Raw genomic sequence first — 27,990 nt, 5'->3', positions numbered from 1 at the left:
GTGGTGGTATGATGTCACCTTACTTTTTTTTTCATAAGCAAACTCAATTGTTTCTTGAACTGCAACATGCTAATTCTGTTTTTCCTTTCTTTCTTCCTTAATCTGGGTGGTGGAATAGAAAGGCAAAGGTGTGTGTGCATAGTTGGTATTTCAATATTGATTAAAAAGTGGGCCTTCTGTTATGCTACTTGAAAAAAAAATCTCAGCCCCAGATATTTTTTCCTTTTATTCTTTTCTTTTTCTTCCCCAGACTAATTCCATTGCATTTTCCCTCAGCTGTTCCCTGTAGATTGTTAAAGATTTGTGGAAACTTCGTTACCCAGGATATTTGAACTAGGAAAAGGCAAAGTTCCTACAGAACCTCCATTCAAAATATATTCTGTTTTGCGGTTTCTTTATTTGGTTTGTGCACATACTGAAATAAGGAAATGTTCCTTTTTTTATTTTGATGGCACTTGAAATAGTTGATATGATTCCAGGAAACAAATCTTGGCTGTGAGGTTTGTTGTTATTATTTTTGTTTGTTTTCATTTATGTACTGTTTGCTGGGTGGCCAGGGTAATAGCTGCCAAGAATTAAATACCGATTTGAGTACTATTTACATGTCCTTAGTGGATGAGTTTTTTTGGCTTTGTTTTTTTCATTCATATAGTGAATAAAAAATGTCTTAGTACCCTTTTTGCCTAATGCCGGTTATTACTAGTGGTTTCTACAAAACTCATTTCACCAAAAATTAAGGCATTTTCAGTATTTCTTTTCATGTTCTGCGTTTCTCTGTGTGGGTATGTTAAGCTTGATATAGGGCATTGGATCACACTTTACTGTCTTGGACCCCCTTTGCCATCTGTGTTTGCAGAGAGTAGGAAACATTTGGTTTCTCTTGCTGCTTTTATTTCTCTTCACTGCTGTTACATGGGAGAGGTTTTTACTGGGTTCCTGTTGCTGCTTTTCTATAATTTTGTGAAAGCGAAACTACAGAATGAAATTAGAGTAACCTGCTGTTGAACAACTTTATGAATCTGGGGAAGTTCAGGATATTGTTTTTCCTTTTGCTACTATATTTGGCTCAAAATGAAGCCTTTCAGGCATGTAATGGCATTGTGCTTAAGCCATGTTCACTCCTTCATCCATTGCTGCAATCCTTCTTCCAGGGGCAGACTGGTAATGCAAGCACAGTCCTTCAGTGGAGGAGGACAAGGACTAAATCCTCTGGATGGCAGAAGGAGTGTTTGCTCGATGAATGTGAAGAGGAGTGACTCTCAAGCTGTGTCACAGAGTCAGTCTTGCCCAGGAAAAGGCATGAAGGCCAAGAGTGTCCTGACGAACGATTGTGAACCCCTTTGTAGACCAGTAGGAGAAAAGGAAAAGTGATAGGAACTAGGTAGCTGGTATTGCCCAGCATGAAATTGTCTGTAGTATGGTCATTGACAGCAGTAAGATTGAAAGGCTGTCCTGGAGAATTGGACTTCCCACCTTCAGCTTATTCACAGCATCAGGAGTTGTAGTGTGGAATCAGTGGTTCCCCACAGCATCTGGAGGAGAGTGGGATGTGCCTTTTGTTGGGTACTTACATGGCATGAGGTTTTCCCCTCAGTTTTGTGGCAGCTGATGCCTCCATTATGAGCTATTGTATGGACATGTGCTGTTCCCTTTCTGTTGGGATCTGAGCAAGCAGCAGTGAATGGTATTCAGCAGAAAAGAAAAGAGGGGGAAAAACACAGCAACTTGAGTAACTGCTTCAGACTCCTTTTCCTAGCTAGAGGATGTTTTAAAACATTTTTAACACCACTGAGAACTAGGGGGTGGGAAATTGACCAGAAGGTTGTTAACAATAATTCCATAAAAAAGTGTTTTGTGGCTGTTACACTACATAGCCATTCAACATAGGATTTATATGACAAAATGAGTTTGAATTACAACTAATTTTTGATATATTGACCCCAAATAGTTGGTTCATGTGATACCGTATGTAGTATTGATCGTGTTGGGAAATATCTGTAATGAGCTTTAGGCACTACCTTAATCTCCTTCCATTGGGTGTGCTTCAGAAGTTAACGGTTATATTCAACAGTGGATTATTAGCTATACATTCAAAAAATGTGGTAAATTCTGAAATTGGACTTCGAAAACATTGTTGAAACAAGAAACCCATGAAATTAGTGTTACTGTATTTATTAACTATATTTCTGCTTCATCGTTCTTCTCCTTGTATTTCATGTGGGGAAATAAGGTCACAAGGCAAAGAGTCCCATGTATATTTTGTTCTAGCAGATAATAAGGTGTTAAGCAGAACATTTCAAGTTGTTCATCTGGGTATGTGTCCTGTTTCTTTGTTTAAATTGGTGCTTGAATCTGATGATCAATCTTCATGTCTGTTTATATCCTTAAGGTCTTTTAAAAACCTTCAAGTTGCTTCCATAGCAACAGTCTACATAAAATAAAAGGATAAAGAAGTAATTCTGTGTTGCAGAGTGAACAACACTAAGTAAAGTTTCAGTTTGTTCTGTGTGAAAACTTCCCAAACCATGTCATTGTAGGCTAAATACATTTGAACTTCCAACTTTATTGTATTTATGAAGAAGAGAGATTGAAAAATCTTGATGCAGACTGAAAAAATCTTTTAACCTGATCTGTGATTTGTTTTCACTCTTTTATCCATTGGTAACCATTAAGTCTCTGAGTGGTATGGTAATTTTTGAAGGAAATTTCAATATATTTACAATTTATGATGGATAAAAAAAGAAATGAAATAAAGTATATATATGCCTTGGCTAGTACTGTAACCAGTGTGGTGGTTCTCAGGGAGGGGAAGAAATGCCTGTTAGGATGATATATTAGTGATCAAAGCAGCAAAAAATAGGAGATGCACCACAACGAGCTATGATTAAAAAATTTCTAAGATTTGTTCAATTAAATCTAGACTTCTTTACACCTTCTCTGCTAGGAAAAAAACCCTTATTTTTATAAAATAACTTATTTTTAATAGTTTATCTTAAGCCCACTTATGATATACATGGTTAATATTCATTATCTTTACTGAGACAACCCTGCCGCAAATTTTCAGCTGTATTGGGTTTATGTGGTGAGGGCTTGGTAGCAGGGGGGTGCAGGGGTGGCCTCTGTGAGCAGAGCCCAGCAGCTTCTCCATTTCAGATCAGAGCCAGTTCCACGCAGCTCCGAAGGGACCTGCTGCTGGCCAGAACCAAGCTAATGAGTGATGTTAGTTGTGCATCTGTGGGAGCAGATTGAATAAAGGGAAAAAACTACTGGGCTACAGCAGCTGGGAGAGAAGAGTGAGAAGCAGCCTTGCAGACCCCAAGGTCAGTGCAGAAGGAGGGCAGGAGGTGCTCCAGGGACTGGAGCAGAAGTTCCCCTGCGGCCTGTGGAGAGGCCCCTGGTGGAGCAGGCTGTCCCCCTGCAATTCATGGGTCCCACATGCAGCAGATCTACACGCTGCAGCCCATGGAGGAGCCCCCGGTGGAACAGGTGGATGTGGCCTGGAGGAGGCTGCGGCCCATGGAGAGCCCCCGCAGGAGCAGGCCCCGGGCCGGAGCTGCAGCCCGTGGAGAGGAACCCATGCAGGAGCAGAGGATCTGGGGGGAGCTGCTGCCTGTGGGGACCCGTGCTGGAGCAGTTTGCTCCTGACGGATGGACCCCGTGGTATGGAGCCATGTTGGAGCAGTTCTTGAAGAGCTGCTACCTGTGGGATGCCACCGCAGGATCAGTTTGGGAAGGACGGAATCCCATGGGAGGGACCCCACGTGGAGCAGGAGAAGGGAGTGACCGTGAAGGAGTGGTGGATATGCAGTGTTAGGGACTGATCGCAGCCCCCATTCCCCTGTGCCACTCAGGGGATGGAGGTAGAAGAGGGTGGATGAGGAGGGAGGGGAGGAGTTAGTTTGCTTTTATTTTCTCACTGCTCTAATCTGTTAGTGATAGGCAATAAATTCCATTAATCTCCCTACGTTGAGTCTGGTTTGCTTGTGACAGTAACTGATGAGTGATCTCCCTGTCCTTTTCTCAACTTTTGAGCCCTTTTCCATTGTATTTTCTCCCCGTCTTCCTTTGAGGAGGTACAGTGAGAGATCAGTTGTGGTGGAGTTCAGCTGCCCAGAAGGGTAAAACCACGACACCAGTGCATCACATTCTTTTTCTTCAATAAAACGCTAGATAAATTCCTGTATGCTTGTAATGTACTTCTCCTGTCCAGATGTGGAAAAAGATGTACATGTTACGCCATTGAGGCAATGGGCCAGAAAAACTGAAGGTAAATTAGTATGTCTTTCCTGGAGTAACTCTCTAAGGCCTCAGATAGTCTAAAAATAACTAGTTAATTCCTCAATATGGCACATAAAGATAATCCAGTTCCACCTGTGAGCCAACCATCCCTGTAATAATTCTTCTTTCTTTTTAATACGTATACTAAAAGAGCATTTTTAGACCTTTCACTTACAGTGTTGCTTACAGATAGCTGATTGTTGCCATTCTTCGATTGTTCTTACTTCCTAATCTTGTTTACTTTTTTTGAGCCTAGAGTACGCTCTTCTCTAGGGACAGCGTTAATTGCAGTCCCTGTCTCCCTTCCTGGAGCGACTGCTGCTGCCACCGGTGCAATATTAGGATTATAGGGAGCATAACTCGGCTCCTTCTCTGAAAAAAAAAAAGGAATCTTATTGTTTACGTACAAATTTAAAGCCTGAATTTTCATCAGACCCATATTTTGGCCAAAATACTGCTGTTTCCTTAATTGGTTCTTTTGTCCAGACTGATACACAATATTTAACCATTATTATTTTTTTTTTTAATCATCTCTAATTTTGAGATTCTTTTTCCAATTTCTTATCATTCTTCAGGAAGAACTGTCAGTAGGCACTCTCCCAGGGATATATCTGCCTGTCCCCTGGAACTCATATTTTCCCATTTTTCCTAGCCCTTGTCAGTGTGCTGCTACAGAAATTTCCCTCCTGCAGGGTACCACACGCTAACGTTCCAGTTCTGGAAAATGGGGGTGTACTGCCAAGCACTTCCCCGTGCAAGGGCTACCGCACACCTATGAGTTTACCAGATTCCCTGGTGTACTGCCAAGCACTTCCCTGTGCAAGGGCTTACCGTACTCCAAATTTCCCGAGACTTTTCCTTTCTCTCTCTTATCTCATGCTTCGTCCGTCTCCAGCTGCGCCCCTCACGGAGCTATGGAACCGCGGATCAGGACCCCACACTCGTACAAAAGTATGTCTCAATCACACGTCACACAGAGTCTCACCCGACCCCCAAGGCAATACTTAATATTTCTTACCTTGGTCTGTGCACAGAGTTACCGGATCAATTCTTAAACCCGGAGTGCCTACCTTCTTCCCTTCCCCACTACTTCATGGATCCTGCCTCTTTAATCAGTCTCGGGCCCTCTGTCAGCTCTCCGCAGAACCGCCACCATTGATGCACAGGACCGCTGAAATCAGCAGGGCATGCCTTCCTGCTGCTGTGGCAGTGGGGCTCCCCAGTAGGTGACTGGATCCCGGACGAGCCCCCAAATTGTGAGAAACACTCCGTAGCCAATAACTTAGGCTCAGGCGAGGATCTCAGTGAAGTAGTGATTTATTTGTGATTGCAATGGCGGGCGTCCCACAAGCAGGAGCGCACCCACTAGTTCCAAAACACAGTTTATGTACTTTTTGATGACAGGCCCCTCCCCTGTTTCCCCACTGGAGTGGGTAATCCAGGTTCACAATCTATCTGATGCTTCACAGACAATGCATGGCCTTCAGTTGCCGGCCTGTTAAATTTCAGATTTCTTTTGACTTTTTTACTGTTTGAAGTGGTAATGTTTCTTCACTTATCTGACTTGACTTAACACTGTGATTTTCACCTAATTGTCCTAAGGAGTCTGGTTGTCTGCATTTTACAAGGTCGCCTGCTTAGTTTTCTTACCACTGCAAGCATATCTCAATACCCCATTCCTTACCTTTAAACAATGTAACTCTGCAAAAACATTTTTATTCCCACACTTTTAGTTGCACTCCATAGCCTAATTTGTCTTGTATTTCCTTAAATTACACAGTTGTAATTTGTGTTGATCAATTTATATTTTGTTGCAATTGGAGAAGGGAAACTTCTTTAAGTAGTAGCAAGCACAGTGAAATCCAACAATTAGATGAGTGTAGGGAGTTGCAGGGCAAGGACGCTAAACAACTGTTCAGTGATTTGTAGCCCTTCTATGTAGGGTCAAGACAGATCCGTGTCAGATAAGTCACACATACTTGTAACTGTGCTGTTTTCTTACTGCTCTGGCAGTCCTTCCTCCTTCTCTCTTAGAGACAGAACTTCCTAGTCATGCAGAGAGAAATGGAAGTGATGTATTTCATCGGCAGTATCTGAAAACTGGTCCTTGGTGTTCTTAAAACTATATGCAATGAGCTTAGGAAGTGGGAGATTGTGTAAGGTGGCACAACTTTTTAGATTGTGAAGCTTGGGACGTTGCTGGTGGGAAGACAGATGAGATAACAAATGTTGCCCTCCTGTTCCCAGTTGAGAATTAATTTGAATAGTGATTGAAAATACAGGAACTATACTTACTTGTGGAAATTCTGTATGCAAGAGGGTCCATTTGTTTCCTGATTAACTGATCTGAGACATGATCTTCCAAGAAATAGGTAATAAATTCTTTAAATTTTTACTAAATAGTCTTGTGAAAAAATATCTCTACAGAGTATAGGTTTAGTAGCATTTCCATAGTACCCTCTCCACATCTCTTTTGTTTTATTTATTTATTTATTTTTAAAAATAGCTTCATCATAACAAGCTTTTTTCTGCTGTGGGTACAAAGACCAAGAACACTAGCCAGAAGAGCAGGCTGATGAAGCTGCCAGATGAACTTTAACTGAACTTAAGCAGACCCAGATCTCTTAAGAGCTAAGAACTAGTTCAGTATGTTAGGGATTGCAGCAGACATAGGAAATATCCTTGTCAGAAGCCCAAATAGAAAATCTCCTTCACTTCATAGCATGTGTCTTGGTTTGGTTAGGAGACTTTTTTTTCCTTTTTCCTATGGCAAATCTTAAAACTTTCCAATAAAATCTAGCAGACCTGTGGGAAGGTATATTGAGGTTTGTCAGGATGATGTATCTTCAGATTCCAGAGTGAAGTCTGGATGTAGGATTCATCTCTGAAATCTGGGGAAAAAGGGATTTTTTTTTTGTTTTGTTTCTCCTGGATAAATTGCAGTGAGGGCATGCCTGTTTTGAAGCAAACTTACGTTCAATAGGCTGATCCTTTCAGTGACTTTTTTTTTTTTGACAGAAGGTGCTTTAATCTTATTGTTTGTAAATACCTTTCACCACTTCAAAATATTGCAGATGCTGAAGAACGTGCTTTGAATTCCAACCTAATTGCCTAAAAGTATTTAACTGCCAAAATACTTTGCTGTCCTCTTGGATGAAAAGGCACTGCCTGATTGCTACCCTGTGAGGGACAATTTGTTGTGCAAGTTCTCTGAATGAGCTGATTGTACTTGGAACAGAACTGAGTGTAACAGCACTGTGTCAGCCACTGAGCAATGCTGCACTGTTCGTGTGTGCCTGAGAGAGGTGCTCTGAGCCTTAGACCTGCATTCCTTATTTCCAGGCTGATGGTGATGCTCGGGCTAGCTTTAAACCAAGTAGCATAGGTATTGTTATTGGTATGCTGAGTTGATGCCATGCCTCGAAGTTTGTACGGATCTTAACCAACCAGCGTTTTTTGCATAAACATGCATTAACAGGAGAGTATTAACAGCAGTTGCCATGGGTACACCTGGAGAGTTCTGTCAAAATCCGTGTCCAGATGTGTTAGCTGTAGTACGAAGGTTTGCTTGCTCATCTTAATGTCACGTCCAGAAATGCAGGGTAAATTATAGTGGATGATGAGGTCGGATCCTTGTACAGGAATTTGTCTTTGCTTCCAAGTTTCTGAAAAGCACTCAGATGTAGCTAAGCTGCTATAGCTGCTCTATTCAGAACAGCACTTAAAACATTCCTGTAAAGACAGTGATGAAAGACGACTCTATGTAGACTTTTAATACTGCACTTACTATAGTAACTTGAGCATTTTCTGGTAGGAGGTTTAGCAATATGACTATAAAATGTCTAACACCTGTTGACACCTCTGTTCTTGAGGGTAGGTGTGGGGGAAATACAGAATATCTTGTTTGAAATGGTTTTAAAGTACCCTCAAATGCCACATACTTGCAGGGGAACTCTAAAGAAATGTTTCTTGCTTTGAGCAGAAGAGGAGAAGGCCTGTGGTGCTGTTCAGGTAAAGACCACCACACTGAATCTGAAATCTTTGGTGTGTGAGCTCTTTTTTTTTTTTTTTAGTTTTGTTTTGGTGTTTTGTTTGTTTGTTTGTTTGTTTTTTTCCCCTCTGCCTGCCACCAGCATTTATAATTGTTTGGGTTCAGCTTCAGCCAATGTTCTTTCAGTGCTCAGAGTGATTTGGACCTGATCAGTCATCATATGTATTTTCTTTCATTTAATCAAAAAAAACAGTTGCTCTTGACCCATTGCTGCCTTTTGGGTTCGTCATAGTGTAGGAAGAAAGTGCGTTGGAAAGTACTTTAGTATGTTTTAATCTGTCAGTGCTGAAGAGAACTACTTTGCAGAATAAATGGCAATAAGTAACCTTTGAGTTTGGAACACTGTAGAAATTAAAGCATTGCTCCTTTATAGATTAAAAAAAAAAACAAATGCATAATGGTGTGTGTGCTAGAAGAATAAGTAGTAATGTAACCTAGGCTATATATAGCTCCCAGGTGCATTATTTCTTGCAAAAGCCAGATGGGATGGAAGGATTTCATCTTTAGTGAAATAACAAAACAAAACCCTTTTCCTGAGGTCTGCAGAAAGAGAACGTCACACTATTGAGCAAGAGAGATTTGACTTCTTTGTAATCAAAGAATTTCTGTGTAATTTCTTTATAAAGGTGAGGACATGTTGTGTTAAAACACCACTTAATTATAAGGTGTACATGTCCAAGTAGGATGGAAAACCCTGTTGACATTTAGTTATGAAGGATCCTTAGAAAGAAGTGGGGAAGAGGAGATCAAAAATTCCCATGAGCTGCACTGGATATCTTATCCTTTTTTAAAAAGTTTTTAAATGTGTGAGAAACACTCCGTAGCCAATAACTTAGGCTCAGGCGAGGATCTCAGTGAAGTAGTAATTTATTCGCGATTGCAATGGCGGGCGCCCCACAAGCAGGAGAGCGCCCCTACTAGTTCCAAAACACAGTTTATATACTTTTTGATGACAGGCCCCTCCCCTGTTTCCCCACTGGAGTGGGTAATCCAGGTTCACAATCTATCTGATGCTTCACAGACAATGCCTGGCCTTCAGTTGCCGGCCTGTTTTTGAGATGGTAATGTTTTCTCCCCTTATCTGGCTTGACTTAACATAGTGATTTTCACCTGATTGCTCTAAGGAGTCTGGTTGTCTGCATTTTAGGAGGTCACCTGCTGAGCTTTCTTATCACTGTAAGCATATCTCAATACCACATTCCTTCCTTCTATACAATGTAACACTGCAAAAACAACATTTCTATTCCCACAATTCCCCCCTTTTCTCTTTTTATAATTTGTTGATTTTTGCAAAATTTTTCTCTAAGATGTAATCTGGTAGATGTCTTCCTCTTCTTCACTTTCTTTGCTTTCCATTTCCTCTAATATCATCATCTTATCTGAGTAGGGTGGTGGATCCATGGTCATTTGTTTCAAAAGTGCAGTTTCAATTAACCGCTGGACAAGTCCCCTTACACAGGGGATAATGCAACAACCAATGGCTGTCAAAACTCCTGCTACTACAATCAAGGATGTAAATATGGACACTACCATCCCTTTCCATTTACCAAACCAAGATTTCAACCATCCTGTGATGGAAGTGTCTGTTCCTGAGTTTTCTGCCAATTCATTGGCAAGGGTGGTAAGCCCTTGCAATGCTCTAGTTACTGTGCCATCCGGGGCAGTACTGTTAGGGATAAAAGTACAACAACGGTTGCCCAGCATCACGCACACACCATCTTTCTCCGCAAGAATCATATCTAATGTTATTCTGTTTTCCCAAGCCATTTTGCTGGTGGCATCTAGTTGTTCAGCGATTCCTCTCATCGCATCTCTTGTATAGTTTATGAATCTCTGCTGATTATAATAGATATAATTAATCCAATCCACATTTTTATTAATTGTTACCCACCAGAACAGTGACTCAAACCCTGCAGCAATTTGATTCCTGGCTTTATGTTCATCAGGAACTCCTCTAGGCACCCCAATAGAATCTATGTACGCTCTATCATCAAATGATACTCCTAAGCTTCTTTTACTTCTTCTGGGTATTTGTGATGTTTCTCTTTCAAATGCCAGGGTGAAGGGTATAGCTAATTGAACAAGTGCACAAGTGCCTCCCCAGTTAGATGGCAGGATGGACCGTAAGATCTTCCCTCCACAGTACCACCAGAGATCTGCCCTGGGGATCTCAAGTCTTGAGCAGTTTCCCATCAAGTCCTTGGTAGCATTCAAGGTCCTCGTGCACAAGGCAAATTCTCCCAGATGCTGGGTAGCACTCACACCCTGCCGTGAGAGGCGAGCTGTATGGTAACCTATAGCTGTGGAGAATGCAGGGGGAACCCTGATATTGCTATCACACAAGGAAGGGAATAGTAAAGAGAGAGACTTACAGGCCTCATTTCCCCAGGCAGTCTTTTCTTGGTACAATGCAATCATCCATCGCATTCCCTGGGAATCCTTGGTCCACCCCAATGGGCAGGGCACTATCTGGGCAATCGGTCATCCCGAGGCACAAGCAGAGCAATTGCTATGGTTGAGACTCTGGACAGTATATTTGACCCATGCTATCCAGGCATTCACATCCCCATACCCTGTTTCAATCTCAAATGTTTGAACTGCCGCATTTCAAAGAGGGCCTCCTGTTTTCTCTCCTGTTTTCTCCTTGAGTTTCTCCCTTTCTCTGATGGCAATAGAGGATCGTTTCCATACAGCTATTCTCAATCTGGCTGTTGGGTCTCTACCAGTTATTTGTTCTCTCTGCTCAATTGTCGTTGGGTATTTAAATCTCCACAAGCTAACACCTCACAAGCATCAAACATGACAGATCAATCACTAAAAACAAAATTAATAATTGATTTTTCCCTGTCATTATTTTTAAACCTTAGGTTTCCAAATAATTATCAATACAAAGAATAAGATATACACTACTACCATAACAAACCCCCCTTGGGAACACTTCAATTCACTATAGGCCAGTCCTTTCTCTCAATCACAAGTCATACTCATTAGTTACCTGTGAAAATAAAAGGTTAGTTTACAATTGTAAGCTTTTATCCCGCTCAGAGTCCACTATGAGATTTTTCTCTTCGATTTCAGCTTCCAACAAGTCTTCTGTAGGAACAGCTTCCCAGGTACTAGGGTCGATGGATGCCTTCACTCGAGTATAGCGAGTCCAACCTTTTTCCGCAGTTCCTATGGCTGTTTCAGTGGTTAGTAGTACTTGGAAGTGTCCTTCCCATTCGGGCCGGAGTTGATCCTTTCCAGGTCTGAATCAGGACCCGATTTCCCACGGGTCCTGAGAAATGACAAAGAAGAGGACAACCCCAGAATACAGTTCTTAAGAAAACTCTCTTGTTTCGAATTGTGGTATCTCATCCCTTCTGCCCAGATAGGGTAATCCGAACAGCATCTCATACGGTGAAATTCCTATATCATTTCTTGGTGCTGTTTGAACCTGTAGGAGTGCTAAAAGTAAACATTTTACCCAAGGAAGTTGGGTTTTTAACACTAATTTAGTTAATTGCTTCTTTAATGTCTGGTTCATTCGCTTTGCCTTCCCAGAAGAGGAGGGGTGCCAGGGGGTGTGAAAAGCCCACTCAATCTCTAAAGCCTGCATTAACCCTTGCAGTACTTGTGAAGTGAAATGACTTCCTTGATCTGAATCAATGTTTTCAGCTATCCCATATCTAGGGACTATTTGCTCCGGTGATACCTTAGCCACCGTGTTTGCAGTGGCAGATACAGAGGGGAAAGCTTACACCCATCCAGTCACGTGGTCAATTAGGACAAACAAGTACTTAAATCTCCCTCCTTTACGTAACTCAGTAAAGTCTACCTGTATACTTTGTAAAGGTCGAATCCCTGGCTCCCGTCCCCCTCTAGGTTAGTTACAAATGACCTTTTTATTTGCCTTTTGACATATGGTACATCCTCTGCATATTTGCTTCACTGAAGTGTATATTCCTACACAGACATACTTTCTTAGCACAACATCACACATTGCTTGCATCTCCCAATGACTCTCTTGATGTAAAACATCATATTTGCCTCATTGGTGCTTTATTCAGCATTTCTCTCCCATCAGGGAGTATCCATTTTCCCTCAGACTTCGTGGCTCCTGATTCCTTAAAGAAATCTCTCTTAAAAACTTTTTAGTTCTTTCTTAGTTTTCAACAATTCCCTGAATCCTCTCTGGATTTATTCTCAGTTTTCCATCAGACATTAGATGCCTTAAACACCTGACTTCTCTTTCTACGTATTGTAATTTATTTTTCAATACTCCCAAGCCCTGCTTTCCCAGAAAGTTGAATAGCTTGTTAGTAGCTTCCTTCACAACTGTTTTCTCCTGTCCTGACAATAAACGATCATACACATTTTGTAATAGAAATTCCTCCTTGGGAGGTTGGAATTGCTCCAACATCTGTTCTAGAACTTTGCCCAAATAAATCGGTGGCCCTGTAAACCCCCTGAGATAAAACTGTCCATATGTATTGTTGCTTCCGCCCCCACTTCAGAGTCTTTCCAGTCAGAGGTGAATATATCTTTGCTCTCAGGGCCTGAGAGCACTCCATTAATACCACTGTTATTCCAGTCTACCAATTTACTATTTGAATGCCCAATTTCATCATCAAATCCCTTCCCAACAAGTTAGTCCCTGCCTTGGGTACATACAATAATTGCCCAGAGATCATTTTATCCCCTAGTCTCAGCTTGGTATCCCCCAAAGGTGGCACTGTTATCCCAGCCCCTTCTACCCCCATCACTTTTAGGGTTTCATTAGTTAATTTAATCCCTGATACTTTACAGGCCAGTAATGACCTAGCTGCCCCTGTGTATTGTGTTTGATGGCAAGGTTCGGGAGGGGGCTGCAGTGGCAGCCCCCACGAGGAGAATCCAGAAGCCACCCCGCGGCAGATAAGGGACAATTTCATCCGGCCCCAGAGGGGCCCACCGCTGCCCAGAGCCAAGCCATGAGCAACACAGTCCGTGCCTCCGTGAGAGCACATCCACGAAAACAAACAAACAAACAAACAAAAACCTGCTGCTCAACAGCAGCTGGGAGAGCGAGGAGTGAGAAACCTCCCCGCAGACACCAAAGTCAGCTCAGAAGGAGGGGGTGGAGGTGCTCCAGGCGCCGGAGCCGAAGCCCCCTGCGGCCTGTGGAGAGGCCCCTGGTGGAGCAGGCTGCCCCCCCCCCCCCCCCCCCCCCCCCCCCTCGATACTTGGGAAACTGACCAAACACCACAGCAAATATACCAAAACTTCTAGACGGTTACTTAGATAATGCCTACATCCTCTTTCCCTGCTCATTCAACTTTCCCAACTCATTCAAAAAACAGCTCTGTCAAACATTACATACCACACCTTTAACACCTTTAATAACCCTTTTTAACACTTCTTCCTATCTTTCTCCAGCCTGTACTTCCTCCAAAGTCTCAGTCATTAGCCAGCTTAATTCCATACCTTTCTCCCTCATCCCATTTTCCTTCTCTCCTCCTTCTTCCACTCCGGATATTCCTACCTGAAGTGGCCAGCCTGCCCACACTTAAAACATCCCATCAAAGCCTGTCCCTGCTAAGATTCAGGCCGCAACACGGGTAGCTTTCCTTGCCTGCCATTCCTTCATCTCTCTTCCCCTCTTTTTCCATCCTGGCCCTGACTCCCCCTGAAGATTTTCTTCCTCTTTCTCCAACCCTCTGCCTCACTACCTACTACACTGTCAATACCATTAGTTTCACTCTCTGCTTTTCCTTCTCATCTCCCCTCTTGACACACACGTTCAGGGCCTCCCACAGGAGGGCCCCCCAGTGACTGTTCACTACATCCCCCCACCTTCTGGAGCATTTTCTGTGCATCTTGCCAGGCTTCAATCACAAAATGAACTTTCAAGAGCCCTTGGGATACCGGGTCCTCAGGATTCATCCCCAAGTACTTTCTCATTCTGACCCCAAGTCTCTCATATGATTTCTGTGTTGCACACTATTATTCTTCCAGCCAGGATCGGCAAGTGGTTATTTCTGCCCTGCCAGTATTACCCCTGGTCCTGGAGGATGAGTTCTTTCCCATTTTTGTATAGCAGCTCTCCTCCTGATCATTCCCGTTTCTTTCCCTGTAAACAACATATTTATATACATAATTCCCCCCCCCAAGAGTATAAGTTTGGTCCTAGGAAACTCCTAACCTCTCTGCTGGTAAGGAGGGGGGGAAGTTCACTTAAGAGGATACACAGTTAGTGCTAGTACTGTTAGTATCAGGGAAGGCAAAATTATCAGTACCTCTTCTACCTTGTTCTAATTCTTGCCAGAGCCTAGAGTACGCTCTTCTCTAGGGACAGCGTTAACTGCAGTCCCTGTCTCCTTTCCTGGAGCGACTGCTGCTGCCACCGGTGCAATATTAGGATTATAGGGAGCATAACTTGGCTCCTCCTCCAAAAAAAAAGGAATCTTATTGTTTACACATAAATTTAAAGCCTGAATTTTCATCAGGCCCGTATTTTGGCCAAAATACTGCTGTTTCCTTAATTGGTTCTTTTGTCCAGACTAATACACAATATTTAACCTTTTTTTTTTTTTTACCATCTCCTCCAATTTTGAGATTATTTTTCCAATTTCTTATCATTCTTCAGGAAGAACTTTCGGTAGGCACTCCCCCAGGGATATCTCCCTGTCCCCTGGAACTCATATTTCCCATTTTTCCTATTCTGGAAAATGGGGGTGTACTGCCAAGCACTTCCCCGTGCAAGGGCTACCGCACACCTATGAGTTTACCAGATTCCCTGGTGTACTGCCAAGCACTTCCCCGTGCAAGGATTACTGTACACCAAATTTCCCTGGTGTACTGCCAAGCACTTTCCCGTGCGAGGCTTACCGCACACCAAATTTCCCTGGTGTATTGCTAAGCACTACCCCGTGCAAGGGCTTACCATACACCAAATTTCCCGAGACTCTTCCTTTCTCTCCCTTATCTCACGCTTCGTCCGTCTCCGGCCGCGCCCCTCACGGAGTTACGGAACCGCGGATCAGGACTCCACACTCGCTTCGTACAAAAGTACGTCTCAATCACACATCACACATCACACAGAGTCTCACCCGACCCCCAAGGCAATACTTAATATTTCTTACCTTGGTCTGTGCACAGAGTTACCGGATCAATTCTTAAAACCCAGAGTGCCTACCTTCTTCCTTTCCCCACTACTTCACGGATCCTGCCTCTTTAATCAGTCTCGGGCCCTCTGTCAGCTCTCCGCAGAACCGCCACCATTGATGCACAGGACCGCTGAAATCAGCGGGGCATGCCTTCCTGCTGCTGCGGCGGTGGGGCTCCCCGGTAGGTGACTGGCTCCCGGACGAGCCCCCAAATTGTGAGAAACACTCCGTAGCCAATAACTTAGGCTCAGGCGAGGATCTCAGTGAAGTAGTAATTTATTCGCGATTGCAATGGCGGGCGGCCCACAAGCAGGAGAGCGCCCCTACTAGTTCCAAAACACAGTTTATATACTTTTTGATGACAGGCCCCTCCCCTGTTTCCCCACTGGAGTGGGTAATCCAGGTTCACAATCTATCTGATGCTTCACAGACAATGCCTGGCCTTCAGTTGCCGGCCTGTTTTTGAGATGGTAATGTTTTCTCCCCTTATCTGGCTTGACTTAACATAGTGATTTTCACCTGATTGCTCTAAGGAGTCTGGTTGTCTGCATTTTAGGAGGTCACCTGCTGAGCTTTCTTATCATTGTAAGCATATCTCAATACCACATTCCTTCCTTCTATACAATGTAACACTGCAAAAACAACATTTCTATTCCCACAATCGGAAGTCATTTTCAAGGGCTTATAGAACAGATTGTTTAATCATTTATTTTTTTCTTGAAGAGAGTTTGAGAATAAAACAAGAAACTTACAGTTGTTATCTTTGCAAAAGTATTCCTGAAAACAAAAATAAATTAGTATCAGTTACTGATTCAATTGATTTCTACTTCCTCAAGAAAGGTGAGAAGAAATAAACCTTTTAGTTCTGTCCTCTCTTAGAGTAAAATTAAACATGAGCTGTTTCTTTCTTCTAACCCATTCCTAAATCTGCAGTCAGCCATTTGGAAATCGGAATTGCACTGAAAAACAGAGACTGGTTAATTTCAAGGGTATGGAAAAGCAGAGGAAGGTGACATTCTCAAATCTGCCAAAGAACACTAAATTGGTTTTCCTTTTTACATTTTTATATGGGAAGTCCTGTGTCCTTAATTGCTCTTGGAATTTTGTCAATTTTTATTAATCTATTTATTTATTTACTTATTTATTTTCTTCCCCTGCAAGCCAGTCCGCCTCAGCAGCAGTTTTTTTCGTCCCATTAAAAATATTATATCTTGGCAATAGGAAAATGAGCTGGAAGTAAATACTCAGACTTTTTCAGAAAGTATCCAACTAGTTCATGTGCAGAAACAATTAGTTTGAAAATCAGGACATTTAGGGCTTACATAACTGGCCTAAGAGTTTTAACAAACTATGGCTTATTTTTGATACTTTCTCGTTTTTTTCCTATACCTCATAATTTGGAATTACTGGTCATTCAACAATGTACTTTAATAGGAAAGAGAAACAGAACAGTCAAATACAGAGCCTAAATATTTTTTACTGTATGCCAATATTGACCAAAGAAGTTTGTCTCTTATCTGTTGTGCTTCTGTTTTATTTCCTGTTCAGTATCTTTCATGTTCCTGTTTTAGTCTTTAAAAAATTTGCGTTCTGCTTTCACTGCTTTCTGTAGTTCTTTAATCGCGTTGCACTGAACAGTTTAATTTCCAAATTACTGATTGCATTTTATATTATATATGAAAAATAAATATATTTTTTAAATATGCTTGGAAAGCATAATGCAGCAGTGAAATTTTACTGGACAGACTTAATAGTAGAGCAAAGATCCAGTGCTCACCCAGTGAGACCTCTTTTTTTTTTTCCCCCTCTTCTCGCTGTTTTAACATCAAGCGTCTCCACACAGACTTGGTTATATGGCTTTGATTGTAATGTAACTACAGTTGGAGAAGATGCAACTTCTCAATTGTATCCTGGAGATTCTCAAACACAATAGCTACTAAATTTAAACCAACAGGCCTGTCCTTCTTAAAGCTAATCCTTCCTCTCTTCCTACATCTATGCCCTCTATATTTATCTCTGGAGGAGTAGACAAAACTCTCTGTGTGTGTTGTTGGGTTTGTTTGTTTTGTGGTTTCTTTCTTTCTTTTTTTTTTTTTTTTGTGAGCAAATCTTGGAAATGAATATGCTGCAAATTTGTTGTGCAAGTCAAATATGTGCTGATTTACATGGAACAAGAGAGTAGATGCTTACAAAACTTGAACCATTTTACTTGTCTTGCAGGGTCAAAAATACTGAATTGTTGATAGCTGAAATTTATCAATTTAAGCACATAGTCATATTAGCTTTTCTTTCAAGGGAGAGGAAGTGGGAAAGAGAGGTTCCTGAATGGGTTCACAATCCATGGGGTTAATTTCCCAAAAGCACCGTGAATGGAACAGGCCTTAGTTGCTCAGAGGAAAAGAGAATTTAAAAATCTTCACCTCCATTTATTTATTTTTTTGTTTGGGGTTTCCTTTTGCTTACCCTTAGCACAATTAAGCTACTTATGTTCTACAATCTAAATAAACCAGGTTTTAATTTAAACAGACTTTTTTTAGTTGTATAAATAAGAGGCAGCCCTGATCTTAAGAGTTGCCAGTTTCCATGTGTGATCTTTGCTTTGTCTGTCTAGGCTTTTTGTGTAGGGGAATGGTGCCAGTACTTTGCTGCCACTGTTAAAGTAAAAACTATAATTACATTGTCAAAATAATATTTATAGTATTTTCGGGGAATAATTGTGGGAGTGTGATGAATATATTATACTCATCAAACTTTTATGTAAACATAAGCAAGAGTTTTTATTTGAGTTATTGGTGTTGTTTTTGGCCTTTGTGTTTTTCCAGTCTGTAAAAATAATATTGGGATATTCATGGTCTTTGTAGCATTTGCAGAGTGTATGCCCTAACAATCAGTTGATACACTATCTGGTAGACGTAAACTGCTATTTGCACTTGTATTGGGATTTTAGTCTCATATTTCCATAGCTTTAAAAAATCCTGCGTTTTTAGAGTTTTGCTATCCCCTAATTATTATAGCTCAGAGCATTTTACTACTTTACCAAAAAGGAAAGTTTTAAGCAATTGGTTTGTTCTCTTGGTATTGGTTTTTTTTTGTTTGTTTGTTTGTTTTTTTGTTTCTTTGTGTTAAACTCATTAATCTTTATTTTTTTTTCAAAATCAAATGTGTGTCTGGGTACTTTTGAAAGGTGACTGTGAGCATCTCCCAGAAACATCTATGCTATGAGGCAAGTATGAGGTTTTCCAATGACAGACAGTTGCCCCTTTGCTAGTTAATGGTACAGGGAGGACTTAGGCCTTTTTTCTGCTGGGTGATTTTAAGTTACCAGGTGTAGAAAAAAAAACAAAACACAACACCTTCAGTCCTGCCTGTACGACTGTTTTAACTTTAGAACTATTCTCTGTGCTGTGTTTTTGGTGAATATTTTCACAGCTTTTTAATTAAATGTCTGTCTTCAGAACATCTACTGCAAAGATGACAGCCATGCAAATTTCACCCTTCTTAGGTATGTCACCATGATGTCACCTTTGGTGGATGGGAAGGATCTCTGTCTTTACAGTTTGATCCAAAATCCGTTAAAGGCAGTGGAAGGACTCTGACTTGGGTGGCCTTTGGTTCAGGTCTTTGTTCCAGGTCTTTGTTCTTTGGCTTTTTTTCAGGAACTGCAAAATAAGAGCCAGTTTTTACACCTCTTTCAGCTGTCCACAGAAAGGAAAAAGCCAAACCTGGACTACTACACGTCAGAATTGTCATGAGTTCGCAAACGCTGAATTCTCTTTAGCTCTTGTGTATGTAGTATTGTCTCTGCCTGCAGTTCTTCAGCTGCTGGTGCTGTGGGTTTAACTCTTGTACTGCGTAGTGGGACTTGCACGCTTTGAATCTTGTGCAGTGTGTGAGGCACAAATTCCCTGTGCAGGGCTGCCGTGCTCCTCGAGGGCCTGGATTTTAATCACTGTGCCTGGCCTGTCTCGCACAGTAAACTGCATCTGTGTAAGACAGCAATAACTGTCATTCTGAGTAAATGTCAGTGCTGCATTGTTTTCAGCATGATAACCTCTGGGTTCGTTCACATGGCGTGGCTGTGACTTCTAGTATTAATATGGAAACTTTACGTGTGCCTTAATTTCTTTCTCTTATTTTGTAACACTTTGAGCGGAATGAGGTTTGAGGAGAGGAAGTTTAAATGCATTGACAAAAGGCAGGTTTAGGACAAGGGACACTATTTAAATACAATATTTTCTTATGCTGATGAGAAAAAAGGAGGGGTGGGGAGAGTGGATGGAGCTTTTAACCTGAGAACAGAAGCCTGAGGAGGACCTGAATCACTTCTAGACTCCTGACACCACTAGCAATTGTAGTTGTTCAATCTTGTGTCCGAACATAGGAAACTCCACTCTTGCTTTCTTATAAAAAAAGAACAAACAAAAACACCACCACCAACAAAAAAAACCACCACCCTTTTCCTAATTCTGATGTAAATTTCCTACCGAGTTTGAGTCCAGTGGCCCTTTATACCTACCCTTTTCCCTTTTTTTTCCCCTCCTACTTTGGGCCTGATTCTCCACATGATTCCTGTTGCTTCTGCAGTGATTGACTAGTTTAAACTGTGTTACCTTGAGAGGTTCACCTGTCTGACATGCTTGAATTGGATGTAATAGAAAACAGTCTTTGTAACAGTGACAGAAAAAAGCTAGTGCTTTCCAACAGTGTGGTGTTGATTGTCCTGATGATCAAACTGATGTTTCCCTGGTGTTCATGGAAATTCTTTTTAATTGCTGTACTGGTAGGACAGCAGACAGTGACTTTTAGGGTTGATGCCGATCATTCAGCTCCTTCGAAGAAAGAGACTAATCTGAGCTTATCTATCCTTAAATGGTATCCATCTATCCTTAAATGGTAACAAGTAGATCAGTGGGATACCTTGTAGGGTTCCTTTTTCTAGTTGCTAGTTGCTCTTGGGCATTGTGTATAGCTTTTTTTTTGTGTGTGTGTGTGTGTAGGGTTTTTTTCGTGTTTTTATTTCTTTTTTCTTGCTCCTGCAATTTGGAGGCTTTCTAGCATAGCTTGCCAAGATGTTGCTGATTTATGACACATGCACAGTGGTTTTAAAATGTGGATTGATATCCACTGGAAGCACAAAGGAAATGGGAGTTTGCTGATGTCTATTTAATTAGAATGGTTTCTGGTTACTTTGGTTGAGGCTTAAAATGAACAGCAGTGTCTGTATTTCGGTGGACTTTTAAACGCGGTGTTCTGTAAGCCCTTTCCTTCCTCCCTCCCTTCCTTCCTACTTTTCTCTTTGCTATACCCTACCCTACCAGCAAATATGTCCGAAAGATTCATAATGAGGCAGGGCATGAATACACGTGAATCAAAACTTACAGAAATATCTGTAGATTTAACATGGTGACCATTGGTTTACTGTAAAGGTAAAGGTGTGGAAAAAAATAGTTTTTCTATTATGGGTACAAAACTTTTCCCTGTCTCTTTCTTTAGGTAAAAAGGCTGTGGTGTTTCTACTCTGCTCTCATATCCTATGCTGAATCAGCAGCTGCATGGGAAGCTCTAGCACGAACCGGGCCATCATAGTTCTGATGGTCTGACATTGCGGCATCTGCTTGGTGCCTGTGTTACTAGCTTCACTCTATATCAGAGAGGAGCCAGTCTTTATTTCATAACCTGCCGCTACGCTTTGGACAGGATCCTGGGGTTATTTCCAATGATTTGTATAGTGTGGGCCACATGCTTCTTTCCAGTCTTGTGGTTGTGATGAAGGAGAAGCAGGAGAAGAAATAAAGGATACCTTTACATTTAAGATTACATTATGGTATTACGGGATATGACCGCAGAAAGATTTTGTTGTTGTTGTTTGTTTTTTCCCAACCAGGACTTCAAGATCAAGATGGGAAGAACAGGGCAAACAAGTCTTTTAATGCCGACAGCTTCCCAAAGATAGAGTGTCTTAAATTTCTTCTGTCTATGTTATATTTAGTTGTTTTCACTTTTACTGAGGAAGGGCCCTTTCTAAAGAGTCTTCTGCAGATGTCCAAGAGTGCTGTCCTTCGTGCAGAGAAAGTGAAGATGTATGGGGATGGAAGGGAACTGGAGGATGATCCAGGCAAAAAGAATGTGAGGCGTCTGCATGTCTTTGGATAAACTGTTGCATGTTTGTATCAAAATCCAAGTAGTTAAAATTATATAAAAGCTCACCGTGACATCCTTCAAACCTTATGATTATCACAGCTGTGTCACAAATTCCAGACTCTCCAGGTACATGAGCATGATTCTGATGGAAAGGGAAGGGGCTGTTTGTAACTGTGGCCTTTGAGATACAAGCTATGAAACTCTTTCATTCTGCAGCATCCTTTCCTTTAACAGTTTTGTGCTGTGAGAGAAATGCCTCGTGCCTCTCCATCTCTTCTTAATGATAATTCTTTCTACTGCCAGTGTAGAAGGGAAGAAGTGTCAAGATTTGTGCCAGAGGACATCAGGTTCATTCCCCTTCTTCCATGCTCTGGGCATACTTGATGTTGTGGGATATGGAAGGGACCGTAACAAGAAGATGAGAAGAAGCAAGTAACCTTTAAATGTGTATAAAAATGTAATGCCCAAAAAACATGTACATGAAAACAGTTGCTGTGTATTAAAGTGGATATGGAAGTAACTATGCCAAATGTAAGTTTATTTGTTGATCTCTGCCTATTACAAAAGGACCATGATCTGTTATTACCCAAATATACAATATAAGTGGTTCAAGGTAGAAAAAAGTCTGATATCCTTTCCATAGAAAAAGATCATTTAACTCTTCTAAAGAAAATGTAAGCACTTGAATGGAAATTTTGGTTTAAACGAAATGATGTCTACAGTATGCCATCAAAAATAACAATCATAGTAACAATAATTTGAGACGTTTGGTCATAATCTTGGTTAGTACTTTAGATTTTAATCATTTCCTTTTATTTTTTAGACCTGTGCAAGGTATCATGTAGTAGTGTGTCATATGGTTAGATGCCACAAATAACGCATAGTGGGTGGCCAGTCTTTTTTGTTATTTTTCTTGGTTTCCTGGCATGGTTTAAGTCCAGGTTGAGACTCCCCAGGACTTCAAACTTGCTGATTTTGCTGGAGCAGGCTCTTTAAAGAGACATGGTTAGATTTAGACTCAACTTTTAGGTTGAACCAAAAAAAAAAAAAAAAGATTTTACATCCTGATGCATGTAGGAAGCTTATAAATACAATTCCCAAGTCTGCAAGCACTTACATATGTTTTACTTTACATAGGAGAGTAATCTCAAGCATGTGTTTTTGCTACTTCTGGGGTTATAACAGGAGTCCCATTTATTATGCCTTTAGACTTCAATAGATAAGTTTTTAAAGAAATTAATGTACTTTATTTTTTTCTTTCTAAAAATAAAACAGTGCAATTAAAATAACAGAACGTAAAGAGGACAGTCCAGTCATTGTATTTAATAAGCTTTTGCTAGTGCTGTATGAATCAGAATTAGTATCAAACTGATTTCATGGTAGGCAGTAGACTGTCCAACTGACTCTTTTCCTGGTAAATGCACAAATACAATCTTTGGAATCTACCATTCTGAGATCTTGTTAGAACTTAGTTCATGTTAGAGACTAATTTCGTTGTCTAACAATTGCTTCCAGCTCCCTTCTAATTCACTTGTAACTTTTCATTTGCAAAGCATGTTTTTTTTCCTGTTTGTTTTGAGGCACATTCTCCTTTGTGGCAAAAAAAAAAAAAAAGAAAAAAAAAGTTGATCTTTTGCCTAGACCCTTATCTTTCAAAACCAGAATTATTGTCCAGTTACTGAACATAATGTTCTGTTAATATTAGAGTTGGCATTTCTGAAGGAAAGAAAAAAATTAAGTCTTGTTTTCTTTTCAAGGTGGAGGAGATAGAGTGGGACCAGAAACTTTTTAAACACAACATTCTTGGTATTCCACAGATGGTAAAAATGGGTTATTAGGCTGCATTGCAGCAAGTGCAGTACGATCGAGGCAGAAATATAATCAGTAGCTAGATGTTCATTTTATTTACAGAAGTAAAATACTAAGCACTATTTTAATAACTTTAAATGACAGAGCCCGTATAGGTATTGTACATTTATTTTGAGTAGTCTAGACAGACTGTTTTCCAAGGAAAATACATTTTCATCAGTATTTGTGGTATGATTCATGGTGGTGAAGAGGCAAATAACTCTTTTTATGGCTGGAAGTTGCTTTAACTTGCAGCCACAAGGAAACAAAGCAATGACTGGATGATAGTGGTGGAAACTAACATTTTATATTAATGGAGGTCTACACCTTATGCTGAGTTGAAGGTTTTATTTTTCCAGTGATAGTGACATATCACAAAACATATTGCAATTGTTTACAAACAATGGAAGGAGGTCTATGTTATGTCTTACAGTCCACAAATCAGATTTGCAAAGCTCACAGGCTTCTTAAAAGGTGTGCAGTTTGTCAGCAGGTGGTGACTTGTAAATCTTTGTGCATGCAGCCAGGGTAGAGAGGGCACACCGACTATCTCTTCATGCATAGCTAATGGCTAGCAAAACATTAAGAGATTTGCAAGTTCACTAGCCTTATGTTTGCAGCCTGGCATTTGATGTTGTATGTCTTCATACATGCTTGGATTGGATTTATTTTATATGCTTACGTAATGCCAGTTTACGATTGGACAATTCATTACATAGATGGCCTTTCTGATGAGCGAGGAAAGCAAAAGACTAAGTAATGTATTTATAGCTATCTGTGCTGTCTGCCCCAAATAAAAAGAAAAGAAAATCTCTTCTCATGACTGTTACAAGTTTCTGTAGGTGAGGTCAGGGTTTTTCGAAGTGATTGGTGTGCGTGTTTACAGGTTCTTTGCTCCCGACTAGAGAACAGGTAGTAGGAATTCAAAACACAATTCTAATTACTCACCAGGAAAAAAACTTGCTTTCTGTAGGGAGGACCTAAAAAACACGTATGAATATAAACTTCTAAATAATATCCACTACAACAAAATATGTTGCATAATAACATAATGTTTGTGTGTAGTAGCCCAGTCAGGAAGGCTGTGGGGGGGAAATTCCATTTAATCTTGTTAACAGAAGAATTTATTGCTACCAAGCATTTAACTTCAGTACTGGAACTTCGGTAACTTTTTTGGAAATATTATCACCTAATAATGTGGAGCAGAAGGAAACAGTGTATTACTTTTAAAACATGATGCTTAAATGTGTGAATAACTTCAAGTATTTGTTTTCATCTGATTCTGCAAATGAAAATGATGCTTTGAAATTACTTTTGAAGTGTAAGGAGCAAGATGCAGGGTCAGGCCTGTGAAATCTTCACATCTGTTTTTCAGACTGTCTGGGTAGTACTGCATTATAATTAAGTGAAAAATGTGTACTATAGTTTGATTCAGTTTGTACATGATTGTAAGAGACTGAAAGGAAAAAATGGATCTATGTTCTTGAAGGTACTGAGCTGCTGTAGTGCATTTAAGCTATCCTTGTGCAGAGCTGTATAATACCAATTGACTCACCTGTTCCATGGATGGTACTGAGTGATTCTAAAACATCAGTTTACATGTAGACAAACATACCAAAATACATTAGGAAAAATGTTTCCCATTGTACGTGTTGCCCTGTTTTATAAAGAGTTTTTTTTTGTAGAACCTAGAAAATCCTCCATAACCAATGCAGGCTGGTTGTGAAAGCAATGTGTAATCTGAGTATTTGCATTTGCTAAAGAACATCCTGCTTTTATAGGAACCATTGAAATCTCAATGGGGGAAAAACTTCAACTCTGGGGTTAATCTGTTTATCAGAAGTTTAATCTTAGTACATGTAATTTTGCAGTGGTTGACCATCAGCTTAAAAATAGTCTTGTTGACCACACACAGTGTAACTTTTTTTTTTAAATTAAAATTTAGCTGTGCATGTAGATACAGAATCATTTGTTAAAGTCAGTGCTTATAGATACCAACGGCTAGGGGGATGGACTTAGGTGTTAAAGAAATCGTTCCTATGGAAAGGACACACTGTTGTATAATTGTTTTGAGCAGTATTTCCTAAATAATAGCTAATGCTGGAAAGAGTGTTTGGCAATCATTTTTAGCTTCATAAAGATCTGTAAGCTTTCAGGAAAAAAGTGAAATAGTCTTTTTTTCCCTCTTTTTCAGAAAATATTATTAAATGCATAGCAACATTGTTTCAGCTGGTATACTGTGTAATAAACTCTGACCTAATAATCAACTTCTTGATTTTTGTTGTTTTTGCTGAAAGGACAATGAGCTATTGGAGAGGAGAAAAGCAGTAAATTTATTCTAGAGATTTCTAAGCACAGTTGGATGATGTGTTGCAGCATTCAAGTCCACCAGATGCAAAACAAACTAGAGAAGCATGCAAGTTGAATGCTACAAAAAAACTTCCAACATTAGGAATGCAATACTTCACTTTTATTGTAGTGTGTTATTTTTTGTTTTTTTTTAACTCATGCATACCTGTGACTCATGCTATGAATTAACAATTAGTTGCTTTATTGTTTTTGTGCCCCCCCCCCCCCCCCCCCTACACACACACACTTTTTTAAATGTAAATGCCAGTGTATAGCTTTTCAGTGCTCAGATCAAAAGTAGTTAGCTGGTATTGGTACTAGGTTAGTACATTTTATGTGAAATCATCTTTGGATATAAATGCGACCTATCCGATATTTGTGTGTTCCACCATCACAAAGTGCACCTCTGAGGTGTGTGCGTATGTGGTAGTAGTGTGCTTTTTCACTTTTTCTCTTTTTCTCTTATGCATATCTATGCAAATACTAGTGCAGTGTGATTCAGAGAACATTCTGTGGTGAGCTGCTCTGGTTGTGCTGCCATAACGACCTTGAATGCTCTTCACCCCCTGTTCATAGTTGGCTTTCCACCTGTGACTACTAGATGAGAATTCACACTTAAGTACACTAACCATGGTTGGCATGTGCCATTGAGCTGACATCACACTGAGCACTCTGAGAAAAATATTTTTATGTAAATATTTTTTGGGGGGTGGGCAGGAAAAAGAAGTCCAGGCACTGTAGAAGCAGTGCAGCAGTTGTGTTGTTGCTGTGATGGAGCATATGATTTGGTCGGACGGATTCTGAGCTAGGTACTGTTTTCCATTCTCTTTACTCCTGGAATAGGTCAGTTACATCAGGTGTTTGTAGAATCACACATTTCTTTTGAATTGCTGAGATTCTTCACAGTTAGATTACTTGCATAAGGAAACATTGCAATATTGAGACATCGTTTTCTGCTTAATTGTGAATAGATACAATTGCTGTTGTCTCACAGATTATGCACTTACTCATATATTGATTTGTGTCCTCTAATTGAAAGAAAAATGTTAGCCACTGTTGGTTAAAAACAGGCGCTTAAATATTAAACTCTTTCATTTTTCATGGTGCATTGGCAGAATCATGATCTTTCCTGGATCCTTCTTACTTGTTCAGGAAATCAGGATCAAAGGAGGACTGTGCTGATTGATTGCTTTCACAAATACTGACTCCAATGTGTGATTAATGGAGAATTTGTAGTTAATTTATTATGATATTGCAAATATTTTCTTATTACAGTTGTTACAGTAAGAATGGCAATATTTAAAGGATCTTTATTTTTTTCTCTAGTCTGAGGTATTTTTGACAGCTTAGTCTCTAATGAGAAGTGTAACTGATGTCTGGAAAAAGTCAAGCAAATGTCAGGTAAAGATCAGAGTGTAACCAAATAACCTCATTCCTATTCAAGAGGTCTTTCTCACAGTAGAATAGAGTTCACCAAGAGAAATATACCCTATTCCTAGGACTTCTGCCTTGTTAGTTTTTTTCTAGGAGATAAATATTTCCATAAGATGTCTGCTAGAAGAGTAGCGTGCCCATGCTTGCTGTCCTTCAGAAAAACTGAGTCAGCAGTCTCCCAGATGGATGGGAGAAACGGAAGAACAATGATGGGCAGAGGGGAAAAAAAGAACACACAAAAAACCAAACAAACCTGCAGATGTGCAGGTAAAGAGAACAGAGATACTAAGAACCAAAGAGAAAAGGAGAAGAGGATTCAAAATGCATTATGGAAAGGACATACATATTTTGCGTGTAAATAAGTTACACGGAAGAAGAAAATTTACTATTCTTTAAGCCCAAGTGTCATCACTTTAGACTTGCTTTCTTTTTGTTCCCAGGAGGACATATGCCAAGACCTCTGTAGGAAATCTGTCTGCTAGCTGGCACAGCACCTTTCAAAGATACCATATTTTATGTTTTCAGAATGTGACATTATTAGTCACCTCCATCTGTAACAGGCTGCTGTTTATAATATCTGCTAAACTGCATTGTAGTATTTGATTTTAAGTTACTTTGACAACGTTAAAGAAGGATCAGGCTATTGAAAGTTGTCGCTAGTGCCAAAAATGTTTAATTTTGTGAAGTCTGTGAGTTCATGCTTTTGTTTTACCTTAGTTCACATCTTTTGACTTGGGAGGAGGGGGGCGTTCTTGGATGTGA

The 27,990-nt window shown here is 40.4% G+C and overlaps 2 protein-coding genes across 15 annotated transcripts in view; one reads left to right on the top strand and one right to left on the bottom strand.

Moving 5' to 3' along the window:
• ATXN10 (ataxin 10) overlaps positions 1-27,990 on the top strand; it is a 117,689-nt gene that overhangs the window by 8,426 nt on the left and 81,273 nt on the right. The gene's annotated exons all lie outside the window — the stretch shown is intronic.
• Positions 1,174-26,022, bottom strand: LOC310890857 (endogenous retrovirus group FC1 Env polyprotein-like). Of its 6 annotated transcripts, none has more exons than XR_014577335.1 (2): positions 15,433-26,022; positions 1,174-4,650 (listed from the first exon to the last, which is right to left on the bottom strand). XR_014577335.1 is itself a non-coding variant. In XM_083819334.1 (2 exons), the coding sequence occupies exon 2, from the start codon at positions 10,754-10,756 to the stop codon at positions 9,632-9,634; it is 1,125 nt and encodes a 374-aa protein (XP_083675460.1). In that variant the 5' UTR covers positions 10,757-11,776; positions 15,433-16,042; the 3' UTR covers positions 7,280-9,631. The 6 variants fall into 6 exon arrangements, 4 of the variants coding, with proteins under 4 accessions (XP_083675460.1, XP_083675461.1, XP_083675462.1 ...); XR_014577336.1 differs by having other exon boundaries at positions 15,486-26,022; XM_083819334.1 differs by lacking the exon at positions 1,174-4,650 and adding an exon at positions 7,280-11,776 and having other exon boundaries at positions 15,433-16,042.

The sequence above is a fragment of the Anser anser genome, assembly GCF_964211835.1.
Source record: "Anser anser genome assembly, chromosome: 1".
Classification (NCBI taxonomy): domain Eukaryota; kingdom Metazoa; phylum Chordata; class Aves; order Anseriformes; family Anatidae; genus Anser; species Anser anser.
Note: the sequence above shows the minus strand (reverse complement) of the source record. Positions and strands in the feature narration are given on the sequence as shown.